Source organism: Salvelinus fontinalis, chromosome 31 (assembly GCF_029448725.1).
Source record: "Salvelinus fontinalis isolate EN_2023a chromosome 31, ASM2944872v1, whole genome shotgun sequence".
NCBI classification, from domain to species: Eukaryota; Metazoa; Chordata; class Actinopteri; order Salmoniformes; family Salmonidae; genus Salvelinus; species Salvelinus fontinalis.
In genome coordinates, this window is record NC_074695.1 from 13,674,349 (window position 1) to 13,695,957 (window position 21,609).

At 44.1% G+C, this 21,609-nt stretch overlaps 2 protein-coding genes across 3 annotated transcripts in view; one reads left to right on the top strand and one right to left on the bottom strand.

Annotated features, from left to right (window-relative positions):
• The first annotated feature begins 2,737 nt into the window (after nucleotides 1–2,737).
• LOC129829591 (plexin-B1-like) overlaps nucleotides 2,738–21,609 on the top strand; it is a 93,975-nt gene continuing 75,103 nt past the window's right edge. For both annotated transcript variants that reach the window (XM_055891369.1, XM_055891370.1), the window contains exon 1: nucleotides 2,738–3,193. The gene's annotated coding sequence lies outside the window, so the exon portion shown is untranslated. The remainder of the gene's footprint in view (nucleotides 3,194–21,609) is intronic.
• Nucleotides 11,253–11,867, bottom strand: LOC129829660 (high mobility group nucleosome-binding domain-containing protein 5-like). Its single transcript, XM_055891502.1, has one exon. It carries the CDS (start codon nucleotides 11,865–11,867, stop codon nucleotides 11,253–11,255), a length of 615 nt encoding a protein of 204 aa, XP_055747477.1.

A 21,609-nucleotide genomic window follows, 5' to 3' on the forward strand; every position in this document is an offset into this window, starting at 1 on the left:
GTAGCACCAGTCTAAATGCTACCAAAGGCTGCCAAATTCCTCTTGCTCTTCTGTTCAATCAGATGTGTAAGAAAAAGGTTTGTGTTTGTGTGTGAGATCAGGTATGAATAAGGCATCTTGTTCCTAGCAAAATCTCTGTTTGTGTGTGAGATCAGGTATGAGTAAGGCGTCTTGTTCCTGGGAAAATCTCTGTCATGCACAGATTGCACACTTATTAATGGAGTCACACAGATCACAGTTACAGTTTTCGATTGGTCCGTTGTACAGAAAGCTAATGACATAACTAGCATGTATTGAGTATTACAACTCAAAGGCTACTGTAAAATCCATACTGTACATTATAAACTTGATGGTTTGAGCCCTGAATACTGATTGGCTGTAAGCCATATTTTTTTTAACCTTTATTTAACTAGGCAAGTCAGTTAAGAACACGTTTTTAAGTTCAATGACAGCCTAGGAACAGTGGGTTAACTGCCTTTTTAAGAACAACAGATTTTTACCTTGTCAGCTCATGGATTCGATCTTGAAACCTTTCGGTTACTAGTCCAACGCTCTAACCACTAGGCTACCTGCTGCACCATTTCAGACCGTATACCACGGGTATGGCAAAACAGTTATTTTTACTGCTCTAATTACGTTGGTAAGTAGTTTATAATAGCAATAAGGCTGCACAGAGTTTGTGGTATATCGCCAATATACCACTACTAATGGCTGTGTCCAGGCACTCTGTGGTGCGTTGTGCTTAAAGAACAGCCCTTAGCCGTGGTATATTGGCCATATACCACACCCCTTCAGGCCTTGATTACTATTGTAAGACCTTTGTCTGAGCTCATTAAATGATTTACTATGGGACTTATAACATGAACATTTGTGGAATATGGGCATCCTGTGGACACTCCTGGCAACAAAACAAATACAACAAGTTATTGATTCAAAACCAGCCCAGATTTTGTCATCTGAATGTTCAGATTGAATTGACCACCAGCAGCCGGAGTTGGGGAGACACTTACTGGTCATAAAGAATACTGCTGGACACTCTGTCAAATAGTCCTTACTGGTCATAAAGAATACTGCTGGACACTCTGTCAAATAGACCTTATTGGTCATAAAGAATACTGCTGGACACTCTGTCAAATAGACCTTACTGGTCATAAAGAACACTGCTGGACACTCTGTCAATTAGATCTTATTGGTCATAAAGCATACTGCTGGACACTGTTAAATAGACCTTATTAGCGTAAAGCCTACTGTAGTGGGACGGACTACAAGTGCGGGCACTTCTGAGAATGTTGAATTATTCATTTGAGTCCCTGTAATATGATTATCTGAAAAGTCGTTTTCGAAGATGTAGAGGCTAACCTATTCAAAAGGTTCCTGATAGCCGTTCTAGCAAAGGTGGGATTGCAACATGTTCATACGTGCAAAATAATCTCTTTCCAAGCATCCATCTTTGGTCTTTTTGTTTTGGCCATTTTTAGCAGCAAAGATAAAAATATACCAATAATTCCATACAGGCAGATATAATTACAGTAGACACATTGTGTAGATCTTAGAGCACCTACTGTAGATGGAAAGGAAGGAACCAAATCAACCCTACACCACCATGCACTTGTGGAGATCTGAGAGTATTGGATTGGTAGAAGCAATATGGTGAAACTTCCAGCCAGCCTATCGGAGTGCAAAGTGGAGCTGCTACCATATTGTTTACTGTCAAAAAACAAAAGTGTATAGAGCTTAGGGGTCCACTAGGGATTGGGTCGTATACTCTCTATGGGAGCATCTGAATTGGTTTTGATCGACTCCTCGCATCCTCTCTTCTGTCCTCTCTCACATCCTTTTGAAAAAGGTCAGTCTCCATTCACGTGTCATTAGGCAAATTATGTTTACAGGGGTGGATCCCAAAATGAATGTATAAAGTGATCAAAAGGAATTAAGTTAGCTGTGGAAGACATTTTACAGATAAAACATTAAGTAGCATATTGTTTTTAAACGTGTTCATGTTTTTCCCCTCTGACAAAACAAAAGCTGACTCAAAGGGGGTGTGGCAGATTTGAAAACTCTTCTGCGGTTGGATACATGAGTATCCTCGATGAAAGATGACTATCGAGGAGGGGAGGAAACTCTTTCATTTGATTACTAACAAATTGACACACAGCTCGACCACTCGTCAACTTAACGGTTTCCGGGTCACTGAGGAAAGAGGATGGTCTTTTGCCCAAACAAGAAAAGCCAATTCCCTCCAAACATGTGACCACTGACCCCATCATATAGTGGACATACAACAACAGAACACAATCTACATTTAATTTAACTAGGCAAGTTAGTTAAGAACAATTTCTTATTTACAATGACAGCCTTCCGGGGAACAGTGGTCAGGGGCAGAATGACAGATTTTTACTTTGTCAGCTCAGGGATTCAATCCAGCAACCTTTCGGTTACTGGTCCAACGCTCTAACCACTAGGCTACCTGCGCCCCAAAGGTAGACACATATGTAGACAAAAATGGCTCATACACAATAAAGAATGAAAGTCATGCTATACAATTATTAGTGGTAATCCAGTCTGTTTTGTTTTTTCTAACTGCTTTCAGTCCCACTGGCAACCACCAGAGGAGGCTCATCTAACATACGTCTACATCACAGAAATGCTGAGAGAGGGTGTTGTGACGTTATCAATGAATTGCCTCTTGTGTTACCACCTGGAACTGTGAATTCATACCGTTCTTTGTTGTTGATAATTAAATATGTCTGTGGTGGTGACAATCACTAATATTTTGGGCAGGGGATACATAGCCTATTGGGAATCTGGTAAACCATTAAATAATTACAAATAGGGAAAAAATATTAATCATTTTTATTTATTTATTATTATTTAGCATGGAAGCTATTTGTAAAAGTTCGACAAAACGTAGGCCTATGTCATACATTTACTGCGTTATCAAACCACAAAAACAGAAGGTGCCCCACTTGTTATGCCTGTTCCTCTGAACTCCTCGTGCGCACAGCCAGGCGGATGGTCAGCTGTGGGGATCCTTAAAGACACAACGAATGTACCCACATAACAACGAGCAAAGTGCTGCCAGGTAAAGAACAGGAAGGAGCACCTGAGTAAAACAAACGCAGACGCTTGGATTAAGTGGAAGTAACGGTCCTCCTTTTGGACAGAACAGAGACACCTTTTCTCGCTATTTAAGGTAAGAATACAGTTTAATTAGAGTGTATTTAAGAAAATAATTACAAGAAAAGTTGTCTGAAGTGCCTAATAAATGTAATAGTGAAGAAACAAACTTGACAATTCAGACTACTAAACACATTTGAATGAAACTGCACTAGAATGGTTGTGCAGCTAGCTGGTGGTTACAAATCTAACCGATTTCCACATTCAGATAGGAAGGTGGCATGATTTGTTATAGCAGTAGCGTTGCCAGTGGGTGGGCCTGCAGAAATGTGTGTAAAGAAACATGATAACCAAAAATTCTACACATGTTGCCATGGTGCAAAGAGAAAAATGTGCAGTTCAATAGTTTATCTCATGCTATTCTACACATTTTGCCATGAGGCTTAGAGAAAATGATGAATTAAAGCTAAAAATATAGGTGTGTTGACTGTGATTAAGGCACTGGATCATGAGCTGTCTTGTTTGCTAAATGAACAACTGAAGTAGGCGGTGGCATGGTGCATATAGCAATAGAAGCACAGTGACATATGCTTCAATGTGGTCATATTGGTGGCTTATTAGGGGTGTGACTTTCAGTTAGTTATTTTGGCCACCCATTACATGAGAATCAATGTCATTGCAGTTAATCTTAATGTCATTCCAATGCACTGCTTGCTATGAATTCAATCTGATGGTGTTTGCATGTTTAGGTAAAAAGACAAATAATGTCCCATTTGCAGATGTGGAAAACTACCTCCAGAGAATAAATATTAAATCCACTTTTTTGTATTGAGTGAGAAATGCCTCTTTCATTTGTGTAGATCATTGTTTTTGGTCGCACGGTGTGAAGCTCTGTCATCTACTACATGTGGCCAAGTCACAATGAAACAACTAGTTCCTGCAAAGATGTTGGGAAATGCAAGATGTCTGGCAGCTAAAATGGCGAGGGAATTCCTCAGTTGGTGCAAAAAGTGGATTTAATATCTTTCTGAATATGTTTTTTGGAGTTCGGCCTGTAACTGAACACAGGCGTTTAATGAGACAAGTTTCTTCCAAGTCGAGAACAAAGAAAGTTTTGCCAAGAAAAGGTTAGTTGAAAAATTGATGCCGGGATTTTCCACTAGCTAAGGTGGAACAGTTCTATGGAAGAATTCACATTATCAATGTTACAATGTGTAGCTAGCCATATAGGTCCATTCTACTTTCTTGATGCAGGAATTGATGGAGCCCACACATTTGGGCTCCACTGTCACCTGTTATACGGTACTGGATGTGTTGTGTGACGTTTCAAATGCCATTTTCACCTGCCGTCACAATCTCTTGGGGACAAACAGTCAAACTTTTCCTACTGTCTAAAGCTGTGAGTTTGGAACTTGGTGGTGAGTATTGCAACCTAGGACAGACGATTTTTATGCGCTTCAGCAATCCGCGGTCCCGTTCTGTGAGCTTGTGTGGCCTACCACTTTGCAGCTGAGCCGTTGTTGCTCCTGACTTGTTGGAAAGGTGGCATCCTAAGACGGTGCCACGTTGAAAGTCACTGAGCTCTTCAGTAAGGCTATTCTACTGCCAGTGTTTGTCTATGGAGATTTCATGGCTGTGTGCTTGATTTTATACACCTGTCAGCAAAGGGTGTGGCTGAAATAACCGAATCCACTCATTTGAAGGGGTGTCCACATACGTTTGCATATAGTGTATACTCTAGCCCAAATCCTTATCCTTAAACCTTATCCTCATGCTAAACTTAGCCCTTACCTTAAACCATGTGGAACACCATTTGGGTCTTTGCTTGTTAAAAAAGATTCAAGTCAAATAACACTATTTGACACGTCAAATAAGCTTGTTGACCAATCAGGATCTGAATATGACTGTACATCTCATAATAATTTAACACGTTCATACATTTTTTACAAGGGCACACGATCTGTGAATGTATTGTAATGTTTTTTTTAAATTGTATAAACTGTTTCAGGCTGGTTGTATTGGTGCTAGCCAGGTACCAAGCTAAAGCTAGCTACCCCAGAAGTTGCGGTCGAAAAAATGATGCTTTATTACCAACGCGGTATTGTAAACACATCGTTCGTGGCCCGTGTTTGCTTGTTTGCAGACTTTTTTGTACAGCTTTGACAGTGCTACTGTATCTTTTCTGACACGCAAAGACCCAAATGGCGTTCCATATGTCCGAATGTCGTGAAGCTAATAGCATTGACGCTATTACTGTGTAACTCCGGTAGGGCAACATCTGAAAAATAGCACACTTGGTAGTGTGTCCCGGTGCTCAACCAGTCGGCAAAAGCCAACATCACCCATGACAGAGAATGGTTGATTGTTATGGGCAATGAATTTCATTATCTTGGCTTTAATGGTTTCGCCTTTGAGTTGTCTTGCTGAAATGTTGTTACTCTTTCAAATGACTGCTCGACTTGTTGACTGCTTGATCCACACAGCATACATTGTGGGCTAGTTTAGGAATGCTGTGTTGCACATATAGTGCAAAATTTTCCGTGGCGTCATCACGCCATGTACCTACGTTATATAAGTATGCACGTCAGCTTTGACATCGGTTTTGCACATTGGCGTTAAACTAGACATCCCGATATGTTCACCGGTATGTCGTGCATCCCTACCCAAAACCCCATAATGTCAAAGTGGAATTATGTTTTTCGAACATTTTTACAAATTAATAAAATAGAAAGCTGTAAAGTATTCAACTCTTTGTTATGGCAAACGTAAATAAGTTCAGGAGTAATAATTTGCTTAACAAATCACATAATAAGTTACATGGACTCACTCTGTGAGCAATAATAGTGTTTAATATGATTTTTGAAGGACTTCCTCATCTCTGTACCCACACATACAATTATCTGTAAGGTCCCTTAGTCGAGCAGTGAATTTCAAACACAGATTCAACCATAAAGACCAGGGATGTTTTCCAATGCCTCGCAAAGAAGGGCACCTGTTGGTAGATGGGTTAAAAAAAGCAGACATTGAATATCCAGTTCAGCATGGTGAAGTGATTAATTACACTTCGGATGGTGTATCAACACACCCAGTCACTACAAAGACACAGGCATCCTTCCTAACTCAGTTGCCAGAGAGGAAGGAAATCACTCAAGGATTTCACCATGAAGCCAATGGTGACTTTAAAACAGTTACCGGGTTTAATGGCTGTGATAGGAGAAAACTGAGAACGGATCAACAACATTGTAATTACTCCACAATACTAACCTAATTGACAGAGTGAAAAGAAGGAAGCCTGTACAGAATACAAATATTCCAAAACGTGAATCCTGTTTGCAACAAGACACAAAAATAATACTGCAGAAAATGTGGCAAAACAATTAACTTTTTGTCCTGATTACCAAGTGTTATGTTTGGTGTAAATCCAATACAACACATAACTGAGTACCACTCTCCGTATTTTCAAGAATAGTGGTGGCTGCAGTATGTTATGGGTATGTGTAACAATTTAACTTTAGTCCGTCCCCTCCCCCCGTCCGGGTGCGAACCAGGGACCCTCTGCACACATCAACAATAGTCACCCACGAAGCATTGTTACTCATCGCTCCACAAAAGCCACGACCCTTGCAGCGCAAGGGGAACCACTAATTCAAGGTCTCAAAGCGAGTGACGTAACCGATTGAAACGCTATTAGCGCGCACCACCGCTAACTAGCTAGCCATTTCACATCTGTTACATATCCTTGTAATTGTTAAGGACTGAGGAGTTTTTCAGGATAAAAAAGAAACCTAGGTGAAAACCTGGTTCAGTCTGCTTTCCAACAGACACTGGGAGATTATTTCACATTTCAGCAGGACAATAATCTTAAACAGTTTTGACTTAAATCTGCTTGATAATCTTTGGTAAGACCTGAAAATAGTTGCTTAGCAATGATCTACAAAAAAATTGACAGAGCTTGAAGAATTTTGAAAAGAATAATGAGCATTTGTTGCAAAATCCAGTTGTGGAAAGCTCTTAGAGACATGTAATCACTGCCAAAGGTGATTCTACAAAGTATTGACTGAGGGGTGTGAATTCTAAGTGACCCCAAATTAGCTAACACAACATGCCATTGGAACACAGGAGTGATGGTTGCTGATAATGGGCCTCTGTACGCCTATGTAGATATTCCATAAAAAATATGCAGTTTCCAGCTACAATAGTCATTTACAACATGAACAATGTCTACACTGTATTTCTGATAAATTTAATGTTATTTTAATGGACAAAAAATTGCTTTTCTTTCAAAAACAAGGACATATTTTAGTGACCCCAAACTTCTGAACAGCAGTGTATGTAAATTAGAAATGTCTGTATTTCATTTTCAGTACATTTGCTAAAATGTCTAAAAACAATGTTTTCACTTCGTCATTATGGTGTAGATGGGTAAGAACAAATTACAATTAAATCCATTTTAATTCCACTTTGTAATACAACAAAATCTGGAGAAAGCCAAGGGGTGTGAATTATTTCTGAAGGCACTGTATCTAGCTAGGCGTCATCATCTAAAATCCCCCTAATTTACAAGACAGTTTTTGTATTTGGGGGATGATGGTTGGACCCGGGCCAGTCAACCCACACTAGTCATGCTTATAACGACAACAGGGCTAGGTAGCTGGCTAGCTTTTTTAGTTATCTATACTGAACAAAAATATAAATGCAACATGTAACAATTGCATTCCTGATGTACTGGCCTGTCTCCTGGTAGCGCCTGCATGCTCTGGACACTACGCTGACAGACACAGCAAACCTTTTTGCCACAGTTCGCATTGATGTGCCATCCTGGATGAACTGCACTACCTGAGCCACTTGTGTGGGTTGTAGACTCCGTCTCATGCTACCACTAGAGTGAGAGCACCGCCAGCATTCAAAAGTGACCAAAACATCAGCCAGGGAGCATAGGAACTGAGAAGTGGTTTGTGGTCACCACCTGCAGAATCACTCGTGTTTTGGGGGGTGTCTTTCTAATTGCTTATAATTTCCACCTTTTGTCTATTCCATTTGCACAACAGCATGTGAAATTTATTGTCAATCAGTGTTGCTTCCTAAGTGGACAGTTTGATTTCACAGAAGTGTGATTGACTTGGAGTTACATTGTGTTGTTTAAGTGTTCCCTTTATTTTTTTGAGCAGTGTATATATTAACCATAATTTTTTTAACCTAGCCCAGTGACATCACTAGCAGAAGACTTTATAGTACAATGGCCATGAGCATGACCTTTGATCTCTTACACACTCTTTCACTTGTTTTGCTGTTCAAAACCCAGACGGACATTCTTGAATAGCAGGCCATCTGCTAGTCCAAGTGCACAATATCTCATTACCCTCAGATCACTGTGCAAAAGTGTGGGGCGATATGATTGGTTTGCAAGGGGGAACAGTCTCATTCCCCTCTTAGACACAATGTCTGGTAAAAATATGTTGTTTTTTTACCCCCTTTTTCATCATATTCAAGTGATAGTTACAGTCTTGTCCCATCGCTGCAACTCCCGTACAGACTCGGGAGAGGCGAAGGTCGAGAGCCGTGCGTCCTCCGGAACACAACCCTCCCAAGCCGCACTGCTTCTTCACACAATGCACGCTTAACCCAGAAGCACCAATGTGTCAGAGGAAACATTGTACACTGGGCAACCGTGGCAGCTTATATGCGCCCAGCCCCACAGGAGTCGCTAGAGCACGATGGGACAAGGACATCCCGGCCGGCCAAACTCTCAATAACTCAGACAATGCTGGGCCAATTGTGTGTCGCCTCATGGTTCTCCCGGTCACGGCCGGCTGCAACCTAGCCCAGTATCGAACCAGGATCTGTAGTAACGCAGCTAGCACTGCGATACAGTGCCTTAGACCACTACACCACTCGGGAGTCCCTGGTAAAAGGCTTTATCATTTGTGTGGGTGGCTTCAGCTCAGGCCATCTTTGCTTCCTCTAAAATCCCTGCCATCTGATTGGTTGAGAATTGTGGGCTCACTTTCCTTGGCTGGCAATGGGCACCACCTGGGATAAGTCTCCGATTTGGATTGCTGTGTGTTTTTGATTATGTCTTCGAAACTGTCTGCCTATTTGATCCATAGGCCTATGTCAAGTTTGCAGGTAACAGGGATGAAAAAATCTAATGCTGTAGGCACTTGGACCTCTCGAGCAGACAGCTGGCACTGGGACCTCTCAAACAGACTGCAGGCTCTGGGACCTTTCAGGCACACTGCATACACTGGGACCTCTCAGACACACTGCATACACTGGGACCTCTCAGGCGGACTGCAGGCAATGGGACCTCTCAGGCACACTGCAGGCACTGGAACCTCTCAAGGGGAACTGCAAGCACTGGGACCTCTCAGGCGGACAGGAGGGCCCTAGGACCTCTCAGGAGGTCTGCAGGCACTAGGACTTCTCAGGCAGATGAAATTAAACACTCCAACAACAGTTCCTATATCAGTCTTGCTTTGTGACTGATGCTTTCTGTAAAAAGCTATTTTTACAAGCAATAGAAGGGTGGCTGTCATCTACAGGCTACATAGATAGGCTGTTTTGATTGATAACAGTCATGTTACGGATGTAGGCGAACCCCTTTGATTTTGTCAACATGAGAACAAGTAGACAGAGGAGAGATCTGTCGGCCCTTTTGAAATAGGAGTAGGGGGTTACCCAGAGTGACTGTTGCAAACAAGTATGTCCTGAGATCATAAAAAGTAGCTGTTCACATGTAACATGACCATTAATGGTGCTTTTGACATTTGTGGCTCTGCCCAACTGGTCTAGCCATTCCTCCTCATCCTCTTCATACTTGTTGTGTAGACTTGTATGCTAGGCCCCAGAGACACAGCCGGTTGACATCTTGGATTGGTGGAGATCCAAGCCACAGTACAAGTGTAGCATTGCAAAGGTGATTGACACTTGTCTTCCTCTGTAGCAGCAGTAGATGTATCTAAAGTAATTATTCTCACAGTGGAACAAACACTAGCGCAGCCCTAGATGACAGAGACGTGGCAATAGAAAGAGAGAGGGTCAAAGAACTCCAAGCATATCTAGACAGAATGACACATCTTCTACTAATCTACTTCAAGAAAGATTCGTTGGGGAGAAGATGGGCAACTTGATATTTGGGGGATGGATGGCAGATCTGAGAGGTTGGTGATTGGAAGGAGGTATTTGGGGCTTCCACCCCATCAGTCACTCTAGCAGCAGCTGCTCTGGTCTCATGGTGCATTCTTGTGCTGAGGGTGTGCTTTATGATGGTATGGAAGGTTGACCAGGGGGCACTAACCAGGGGGCTCTAACCAGGGAGCTCTAACCAGGGGGCTCTAACCAGGGAGCTCTAACCAGGGGGCACTAACCAGGGAGCTCTAACCAGGGAGCTCTAACCAGGGGGCACTAACCAGGGGGCACTAACCAGGGAGCTCTAACCAGGGGGCTCTAACCAGGGGGCTCTAACCAGGGGGCACTAACCAGGGAGCTCTAACCAGGGAGCTCTAACCAGGGGGCACTAACCAGGGAGCACTAACCAGGGGGCACTAACCAGGGGGCTCTAACCAGGGGGCTCTAACCAGGGGGCTCTAACCAGGGGGCACTAACCAGGGAGCTCTAACCAGGGGGCACTAACCAGGGAGCACTAACCAGGGAGCTCTAACCAGGGGGCACTAACCAGGGAGCACCACTTTGGACATACTGCTCAGAACATCACCGTGAGAAATATTTAAGGAATATTATAAGTATTGAAATACAATGTCTGCTAATTGTTTGTAACACTTATGGTGTTTAACAGTCAAAAGGTTTTGATCTGATTTGATACAGTGACATAATATGATGTCCACCACAATGTGATGTCACTGATAATGATGAACATACATCCTGCTGTTTTGGTAATTACATCTGTCAGTCAGACCTGTAGCTAGATGCACTGCACAGGGGGAGTGTACATTACTGTTACCATGTAGATCTCAGAAGCAGCCGACTCCCTGTCTGCTCTTCATCGCATCACTAAGCCCACCCAGGATGGGGTATTCATTAGCTAACGCTAACACATGTGAAAGCCCTGCATAGTTTCCTTCTTGTTAGGCAAAAGGGTCTCTTCATGCCCTCTGCTTTCATGTCCCCCCTCTCTTTCATGGCACCCCTCTGCTTTTATGGTTCCCCTCTCTTTCATGGCTCCCCTCTCTTTCATGGCTCCCCTCTCCTTCATGGTTCCCCTCTCCTTCATGGTTCCCCTCTCCTTCATGGTTCCCCTCTCTTTCATGGCTCCCCTCTCTTTCATGGCTCCCCTCTCTTTCATGGCTCCCCTCTCTTTCATGGTTCCCCTCTCTTTCATGGCTCCCCTCTCTTTCATGGTTCCCCTCTCTTTCATGGCTCCCCTCCTTCATGGCTCCCCTCTCCTTCATGGCTCCCCTCTCCTTCATGGCTCCCCTCTCCTTCATGGCTCCCCTCTCCTTCATAGCTCCCCTCTCCTTCATGGCTCCCCTCTCCTTCATGGCTCCCCTCTCCTTCATAGCTCCCCTCTCCTTCATGGCTCCCCTCTCCTTCATGGCTCCCCTCTCCTTCATGGCTCCCCTCTCCTTCATGGCTCCCCTCTCCTTCATGGCTCCCCTCTCCTTCATGGCTCCCCTCTCTTTCATGGCTCCCCTCTCTTTCATGGCTCCCCTCTCCTTCATGGCTCCCCTCTCCTTCATAGATCCCCTCTCCTTCATGGCTCCCCTCTCCTTCATGGCTCCCCTCTCCTTCATGGCTCCCCTCCTTCATGGCTCCCCTCCTTCATGGCTCCCCTCCTTCATGGCTCCCCTCTCCTTCATGGCTCCCCTCTCCTTCATGGCTCCCCTCTCCTTAATGGCTCCCCTCTCCTTCATAGATCCCCTCTCCTTCATGGCTCCCCTCTCCTTCATGGCTCCCCTCTCTTTCATGGCTCCCCTCTCTTTCATGGCTCCCCTCTCTTTCATGGCTCCCCTCTCCTTCATGGCTCCCCTTTGCTTTCATGGCTCCCCTCTCCTTCATGGCTCCCCTCTCCTTCATGGCTCCCCTCTCCTTCATGGCTCCCCCCTCTTTCAATGCTCCCCTCTCCTTCATGGCTCCCCTCTCTTTCATGGCTCCCCTCTCCTTCATGGCTCCCCTTTGCTTTCATGGCTCCCCTCTCCTTCATGGCTCCCCTCTCCTTCATGGCTCCCCTCTCCTTCATGGCTCCCCTCTCTTTCATGGCTCCCCTCTCCTTCATGGCTCCCCTTTGCTTTCATGGCTCCCCTCTCCTTCATGGCTCCCCTCTCCTTCATGGCTCCCCTCTCTTTCATGGCTCCCCTCTCTTTCATGGCTCCCCTCTCCTTCATGGCTCCCCTCTCCTTCATGGCTCCCCTCTCCTTCATGGCTCCCCTCTCCTTCATGGCTCCCCTCTCCTTCATGGCTCCCCTCTCCTTCATGGCTCCCCTCTCCTTCATGGCTCCCCTCTCCTTCATGGCTCCCCTCTCCTTCATGGCTCCCCTCTCCTTCTTGCAAGTCACTGTGTGGAAGTTGGAACACACGCCGGCTGCTGATCCTCCTCTGAGGCTGTGCCCATTTGGTTTGGCTTCCTAATAAATAGTTGTAAGCATCTTCTGTGTTTTGCTTACCCATGATGAGGTTTTTCGTCTCCTGGCCTATCTAGGGACAGTGCTTATGTTCTATAACCTCCCTGGTGTCTGGTCTGGTGATGGACGGGTTGAAGAGAACCCTCCCTGGTGTCTGGTCTGGTGATGGACGGGTTGAAGAGAACCCTCCCTGGTGTCTGGTCTGGTGATATACAGGTTGAAGAGAACCCTCCCTGGTGTCTGGTCTGGTGATGGACGGGTTGGAGAGAACCCTCCCTGGTGTCTGGTCTGGTGATATACAGGTTGAAGAGAACCCTCCCTTGGGTCTGGTCTGGTGATATACAGGTTGAAGAGAACCCTCCCCGGTGTCTGGTCTGGTGATGGACGGGTTGAAGAGAACCCTCCCTTGGGTCTGTTCTGGTGATGGACGGGTTGAAGAGAACCCTCCCTGGTGTCTGGTCTGGTAATGGACGGGTTGAAGAGAACCCTCCCTGGGGTCTGGTCTGGTGATGGACGGGTTGAAGAGAACCCTCCCTGGGGTCTGGTCTGGTGATGGACAGGTTGAAGAGAACCCTCCCTGTTGTCTTGAGCATTTTGAAGAGGAGCACTCTCTGGAGACCAACCCATTGGGCACAGACGTAAATTCAATGTCTATTCCACGTTCGTTCAACATTATTTAATTGAAATGACGTGGAAACCATGTTGATTCAACCAGTGTGTCCTCAGTGGGAAGTTACTGGCGTTTTGTTGTTCTTTCTCTGGCCTTTGGAAACAGGTGATTTTAGAGACTGTGGAAACACACATAGAGAACACCAAGGTCGCCCCCACCCCTCCCCCCATATTCTGAAATTGCATTTTTGTCCCCCCCACATTTGTATCACTGGAATGTGATATGAAACGAGGCAACGGTGTGCTTTAGGACCAATCGGATGCCACCAAGAGTCGGTTGTTTGCAGTTTTTATCCGACTGGATACATTTAAAAAAATGTTTAATTAAAAAAGTGATGCCCCTCCCCACTTCTAAAACCAAAGTTGAACCCCTGGAAAACACCAAGAGCTTTCAGGTGGTATGATAAGTTAAGAAATAATTATTATGACATAAAATATTCTTATTGGCTGTTTTTCCACTGTATTCTGGTGTCATCACATCCTATGCTGTATTCCGTCTCGGCTTTATATAAAGGCAGTTCAAGTTCTACAGTGAATGTCAATTAATAATGTCCCTGTGATCCACGTTGACACTGTTGACATTTATTCAAAACGGTCATTTAAGCTTTAATAAGTGTTGTAGTCAGCTGAAAATGCCCCCTCTATCATGCCTCTATTCAGTCACATGGGAAGCCCCAGAAATGGAAGGGGTGGTTATTGTGCCCTAGTGGAACAGCCTCCCTCCCTCTGGACACTTGCCTGTGAGCCCAGCTGAGCTATGCATGTTGTCATTCCCAGTTGTTAGCGTTCCCTTGCTAAAAGACATCCCTGTAGTGGACTCTTGTGGTCTCGACTTTCAATGACATCACTGACAAATGGCGTTTATGCAGTAAGGCATCAAGTTATATTCACACAAGTAATGATTAAAACCAGCCTATGATCAATACCTTCTGAACATTTGTCAGGTGTGTTTTTTTGGGGGGGGATTGATTGATCAAACATAAACCTCCAAGCGTCTTCATCTTATCCATCTGCCAATCGAGTTAATGGATATGGGATTACTGCACTTGTACAGAGTGGTCTATTGCAAAGTCAGCTTGGCTTCTCACAATTTTTTTGTTTCTCATCTTAATTAGTAGGGAATGAGATTTGGAGAGAGTCTGGGTAGATAGGAGATTGCTTTTGTCCCCTTTACCCCAGACAATGAGATTGAGGAAGAGGAACTCTGCACTGGAAACAAAGGCTAAGAGTCCTGCACCATTGTCAAGCTGCTTTAGTCTCTCTCTCTCTCTCTCTACTTCCCATATCTAACTGCCTGAAGCACATTGACAGGTTGTGATAAATCCTCCTCATCAATGATGTAGCTGTGGCTCGATATTGGAATATAGTGCTAATATTTAAATGACCTCCCTGCCTTGCCACGTTGTTTTGGAGGGTTGTTTCAGTAACGTCATAGGAATTGCTATGAGATTCTCCACAGAGAGTTTCTTTTTCAGATGTTAGTTAAATCCCTTGTCCCTTGATTAAGGAAAAAATTAAAGAGTCATTCATTTTAAGTTGAACTCTGGCTTGGTTTAAAGATAATGCCACAGGCCTCCCAGTCTTGATGCTCAGCCCAATCTGGCCCAAACTGGCTATGTCTCCACAACATTTGGGTCACCCAATAACTGACTGGCCAGTTTGTTTAGATATTTAGAGGGGAAAAACTCAGCAACAAGGAAAGCAAGATAACAAAAAATATTTATATGTTTTTGTCTTTGCATGTTTTGAATGATTTTGAGCTTAGAGCTCAGAGTCAAAGGCAAGTAATTAACTTCAAAAACATTCCCTTTGTAACAGTCCTGACCTATTTATGTTAGTTTTTATGTGTTGATGGTCAGGGCGTTAGTTTTGGGTGGGCAGTCTATGTTATCTGTTTCTATGTTGGTTTCGGTTTGCCTGGTATGGCTCTTGATTAGAGGCAGGTGGTTTGCATTTTCCTCTAATCAAGAGTCATATTTAGGTAGGGCATTCTCACTGTTTGTTTGTGGGTGATTGTCTCCTGTGATGTCTTCGTTGTGTTAGATGTATTCACTTACGGAGCTGTTTGGCTGTTCGTCTGTTTCGATGTACGTTCCTGTTCGTGAGTTTACGTTTGTCATGTGAGTTTATGTTCAGGTTCCGTTCTACGTCGTTTTTGTTATTTTGTAAGTTTTGAAAGTGTTTTGTTTTCGTGTCATCAGTTTTCGTATTTATAATAAAGATGGCATATTTCCCTGACTCCGCATATTGGTCTGAAGATCCTTCTCTCCTCACCTCTTCCGAGGATGAGGAAAGCGACAGCTATTACACCCTTTTGATCCCAAAGAAAATGACATGGTTGTCAGAGACCAAAATTAAAGCCATTATGGTAGGAGCAGAGTAGAGGATCGCACGAGAGGCTTGTACTTAAATGAACAGTTAACACCTTTATAAATCTAAGACCTAACTCGCAGTCACAGCACCTTCCTTCATCAGTCTACCCTCTATTGGAAATACTTCTTGGGGACCCTTGAGCGGAAGTCAAAGTTGCGGGAGAGGGACAGCAGGGGGGTATGGAAACAAGAAGGAGATTGTTATGTGTTTCTAATTAGGTAGCTAGGTATAGAATACCATTTGTTTTTCATAGAACAGTACAGTATTACAGTAGACCACACAGTCTTTGTCAAGGGGGAAGGGACAGTATTACAGTAGACCACACAGTCTTTGTCAAGGGGGAAGGGACAGTATTACAGTAGACCACACTGTCTTTGTCAAGGGGGAAGTACGGTATTACAGTAGACCACACCGTCTTTGTCAAGGGGGACGGTACAGTATTACAGTAGACCACACCGTCTTTGTCAAGGGGGAAGTACGGTATTACAGTAGACCACACCGTCTTTGTCAAGGGGAAGGGACAGTATTACAGTAGACCACACCGTCTTTGTCAAGGGGAAGGGACAGTATTACAGTAGACCACACCGTCTTTGTCAAGGGGGAAGGGACAGTATTACAGTAGACCACACTGTCTTTGTCAAGGGGGAAGTACGGAATTACAGTAGACCACACCGTCTTTGTCAAGGGGGAAGGGACAGTATTACAGTAGACCACACTGTCTTTGTCAAGGGGGAAGTACGGTATTACAGTAGACCACACCGTCTTTGTCAAGGGGGAAGGGACAGTATTACAGTAGACCACACAGTCTTTGTCAAGGGGGAAGGGACAGTATTACAGTAGACCACACCGTCTTTGTCAAGGGGGAAGGGACAGTATTACAGTAGACCACACCGTCTTTGTCAAGGGGGAAGGGACAGTATTACAGTAGACAACACAGTCTTTGTCAAGGGGGAAGGGACAGTATTACAGTAGACCACACTGTCTTTGTCAAGGGGGAAGGGACAGTATTACAGTAGACAACACAGTCTTTGTCAAGGGGGAAGGGACAGTATTACAGTAGACAACACAGTCTTTGTCAAGGGGGAAGGGACAGTATTACAGTAGACCACACAGTTTTTGTCAAGGGGGAAGGTACAGTATTACAGTAGACCACAGAGTCTTTGTCAAGGGGAAGGGACAGTATTACAGTAGACCACACCGTCTTTGTCAAGGGGGAAGGGACAGTATTACAGTAGACCACACAGTCTTTGTCAAGGGGAAGGGACAGTATTACAGTAGACCACACCGTCTTTGTCAAGGGGGAAGGTACAGTATTACAGTAGACCACACAGTCTTTTGTCAAGGGGGAAGGGACAGTATTACAGTAGACCACACCGTCTTTGTCAAGGGGGAAGGGACAGTATTACAGTAGACCACACAGTCTTTGTCAAGGGGGAAGGTACAGTATTACAGTAGACCACACCGTCTTTGTCAAGGGGGAAGGTACAGTATTACAGTAGACCACAGAGTCTTTGTCAATGGGAAGGGACAGTATTACAGTAGACCACAGAGTCTTTGTCAAGGGGGAAGGGACAGTATTACAGTAGACCACACCGTCTTTGTCAAGGGGGAAGGTACAGTATTACAGTAGACCACACCGTCTTTGTCAAGGGGGAAGGTACAGTATTACAGTAGACCACAGAGTCTTTGTCAAGGGGGAAGGGACAGTATTAATGTAGACCACACCGTCTTTGTCAAGGGGGAAGGGACAGTATTACAGTAGACCACACAGTCTTTGTCAAGGGGGAAGGTACAGTATTACAGTAGACCACACCGTCTTTGTCAAGGGGGAAGGTACAGTATTGCAGTAGACCACAGAGTCTTTGTCAAGGGGGAAGGTACAGTATTACAGTAGACCACACCGTCTTTGTCAAGGGGGAAGGTACAGTATTACAGTAGACCACAGAGTCTTTGTCAATGGGAAGGGACAGTATTACAGTAGACCACAGAGTCTTTGTCAAGGGGGAAGGGACAGTATTACAGTAGACCACACCGTCTTTGTCAAGGGGGAAGGTACAGTATTACAGTAGACCACACCGTCTTTGTCAAGGGGGAAGGTACAGTATTACAGTAGACCACAGAGTCTTTGTCAAGGGGAAGGTACAGTAGACCACACTGTCTTTGTCAAGGGGGAAGTGAGCCACACAAAGCTAACAGATCCTCCAGCTCAGTCTAATACTTTAAACCTCTCCTCTCTCTGTTCAGTCACAGCTCTGCCGCTTGCTTCTCCCTGTAAAACTTGGCAAAAACTCTCTGGTGATCCAGCTACATGCTCCAGGGAGCCATATCCCTGTCAGCTCTCATTATCTGCAACGTTGTGTTGTCCGTGAGGATTTGTTGTGGGTTAAGCTTTGAGTTTTTTCCCAAAACTTAAGTTAATAGTTGGAAAACTCCCATTGAAAGACAATGCCCAGTGTGTTCTGGCTTTTTTACACTTGAACGTTAACTTAGGCAATTGTGTGTAATTGACCTTTCTAATTGCTGCTGTTTAGAAAGAGACTACAGACTATCTATTTGGGTTTTAGATGACAGCATTTGAAGATTTTAATGTGTTTTCTATCATTTCTAAGCACAGCAAGGGAGGGAGTCTTTCCTAGCCACCGTGCTTCGACACCTGCATTGCTTTCTGTTTGGGGTTTTAGGCTGGGTTTCTGTACAGCACTTTGTGACATCAGCTGATGTAAGAAGGGCTTTATAAATACATTTGATCGATTGAATAATGATGTAGGCCTAGTACCACAACGCTACTAGAGAAGGAATCAGGCATTAAAAAAAAATAAGTATGTCTTTGTCTTTCCTCTTGACAGGACTATGTTGTCTGGATGCCTGAGGGTTTATGAAGATGAAAATGTGATCCACATAATAAAGTTATATCTAATCTATCTGCTCATCTTCACAAAAAAAAAACAGAAATACCTTATTTACATAAGTATTCAGAACCTTTGCTGTGAGACTCGAAATTGAGCTCAGGTGCATCCTGTTTCCATTGATCATCCTTGATGTTTCTACCACTTGACTGGAGTCCACCTATGGTACATTCTATTGATTGGACATGATTTGGAAAGGTGCACACCTGTCTATATAAGGTCCCACAGTTGACAGTGCATGTCAGAGCAAAAACCAAGCCATGAGGTCGAAGGAATTGTCCGTAGAGATAGGATTGCGTTGAGGCACAGATCTGGGGAATGGTACCGACAAATGTCTGCAACATTGAAGGTCCCCAAGAACACAGTGGCCTCTATCCTTCTTAAATGGAAGAAGTTTGGAACCACAAAGAGTCTTCCTAGAGCTTCCCTGCCAAACTGAGCAATCGGGGGAGAAGGGCCTTGGTCAGGGAGGTGACCAAGAACCCGATGGTCACTCTGACAGAGCTCCAGAGTTCCTCTGTGGAGATGGGAGAAACTTCCAGAAGGAGAACCATCTCTGCAGCATTCCACCAATCAGGCCTTTAGGGGAGAGTGACCAGACGGAAGCCACTCCTCAGTAAAAGGCACATGATGAAACCAAGATTAAACTCTTTGGCCTGAATGCCATGCGTCATGTCTGGAGGAAACCTGGCACCATCCCTATGGTGAAGGATGGTGGTGGCAGCACCATGCTGTGGGGGTGTTTTTCAGCGGCAGAGACTGGGAGTCTAGTCAGGATCAAGGGAAAGGTGAACGGAGAGATCCTTGATGAAAACCTTCTCCAGAGCACTCAGATCCTGACTGGGGCGATGGTTCACCTTCCAACAGGACAACGCAGGAGTGGCTTCGGGACAAATCTCTGAAAATCCTTGAGTGGCCCAGCCAGAGCCCAGACTTGAACCCGATCGAACATCTCTGGAGAGACCTGAAAATAGCTGTGCAGCGATGCTCCCCATCCAACCTGTCAGAGCTTGAGAGGATCTGCAAAGAAGAATGGGAGAAACTCCCCAAATAAAGGTGTGCCAAGCTTGTAGCGTCATACACAAGAAGACTCTATGCTGTAATCGTTGCCAAAGGTGCTTCAACAAATTACTGAGTAAATGGTCTGAATACTTATGTAAATGTGATATTACCATTTTTTTTATACATTTGCAACAATGACTAAACAGTTTTTGCTTTGTCATTTTTGGCTATTGTGTGTAGATGACAAAAAACCCAATTTCATCCATTTTAGAATAAGGCTGTACCTTAAAAACACGTGGAAAAAGTCAATTGGTCTGAAAACTTTCTGAATGCACTGTGACCTGCTGCTGCTGATTCTCAGGTAGTGAGGCAGTCTGTTGCTGAGTGAGTGGTGGGATGTGTTGGAGGGTGGGCCGGAGGATGGGCCGGAGGGGAGTGTGTGTTGAGAACACTGCAGCAGGCAGCTTTGTCCACTATTGGCTGAGTCACATGAGTGAGAGTTGTAGGTAGGCTATTTAGATTGTCATTATAGCGACGCCATTTTTCCCCCAACCGTTTTTCCATAAAACATTAACACGCTAAAACCGATGCGCATCAGGAAATAACGGCGATAAAACACTGGGAAAAGTCTAGGTGCACAAGAGAGCATTAGATATGTTTGCTCGGTGGTGTTTTAAACTCCATTCTAATCTAATGTCGACTTTGCTTATGGAAAATGGTATCAAGCTAACGTAAACTCACGTAAACTCGTACATCGCCTTGGTCCGTACAATTGACCTTATTTTAGCGCCCCAAAAACGTAATACTTCCAGATCAACTGTAATTTCAATACCATTGTAAAGCACCATTTCTCCCCTTTCCAACATAATTCATGCCGAGACCTTCACGCTGCCAGTTTCTGTATAATTCAAGAAGGCAATGAGCTCCTTCGGGTCTTTTTAAAAATGGCGGGTGGGGAAGCGAAACTAATACGTTATAGTGAGAAGGAGAGATGTCCTGTGGGAAAATTGCTTTTTTCACTCGATCTGTCCAATTTATCACCTTATCGCCTCTAAAATGTAAATAAAACACTATAAAGAGTTTATATAATGTGTCGTTACATACCTATTTGAAGGTTTGTGTCGAATTTGAATCGTGTTTTTAGGGCGGTGCTAAAGTGATCTTAGAAGTAAACAGCGGCTTTGAGAACGATGATCGCATGCAATGATGCCAAAAAAAATGACTAGGTATCCCCCCTTTCCCCCCGTCACTGTACATTTCTTGTTTTTAAACGATGAGAGAAGTGCTACACCTGGTGGAGAGAGATTGTAAGACAGAAATAGTTGCTTTATATGTGCTGTACGTTACGACATGACACGTCAAGATGTAACGGAGGGTCAGTTTTTTCAACTTTTCTCCAATACTATAGAGCTATTACCATGTCGATCAACGCTTTAATAGAAACCTAGTTCACACCCCCGATTTTGAAGTCGACACAGTCGCTACAGTCCCATTAGTTTTCTTTGAAGCCTCGTTTGAATGTCGCGGTTACGCACATTTGTACTGAATGGGGTGAGTTTACGTTAAGTGTTCTTGGGGGCTGCGCAAGTAGAAATTTGAAATGGAAGTTATGGTACTCCCTCTCTGTTATGGGGGAAATTAATCTGACATTAAATGTGGAGAATGATAGGATACATTTGCATCTGTTGGCCATCAAGTAGCCTATTAATTAATGTGCCATTGTAGGCTACTGTAGACTACCATTTGATACAATAAATATGTTGAAAGAACTATATCATTGGAGTCATTGCAAATCAATGTGTAGACTACCTGGAGCTGGTAAACAGATTGAATAAATAGCCTGTATTGTTGTTGTATCCTTGTGTTATTGTGCAATTATTAATGGCCATGTTTAGTTAATTAAATTGGAAGTTATCAAAGCGCTATTGCAATTGCCGATCAGATGTTTGAACACAATAGATTGA

Excerpts from the sequence above, each read along its gene's own strand:
- LOC129829660 (XM_055891502.1), bottom strand. The coding sequence starts at position 11,867 with ATGAAGGAGAGGGGAGCCATGAAGGAGAGGGGAGCCATGAAGGAGAGG.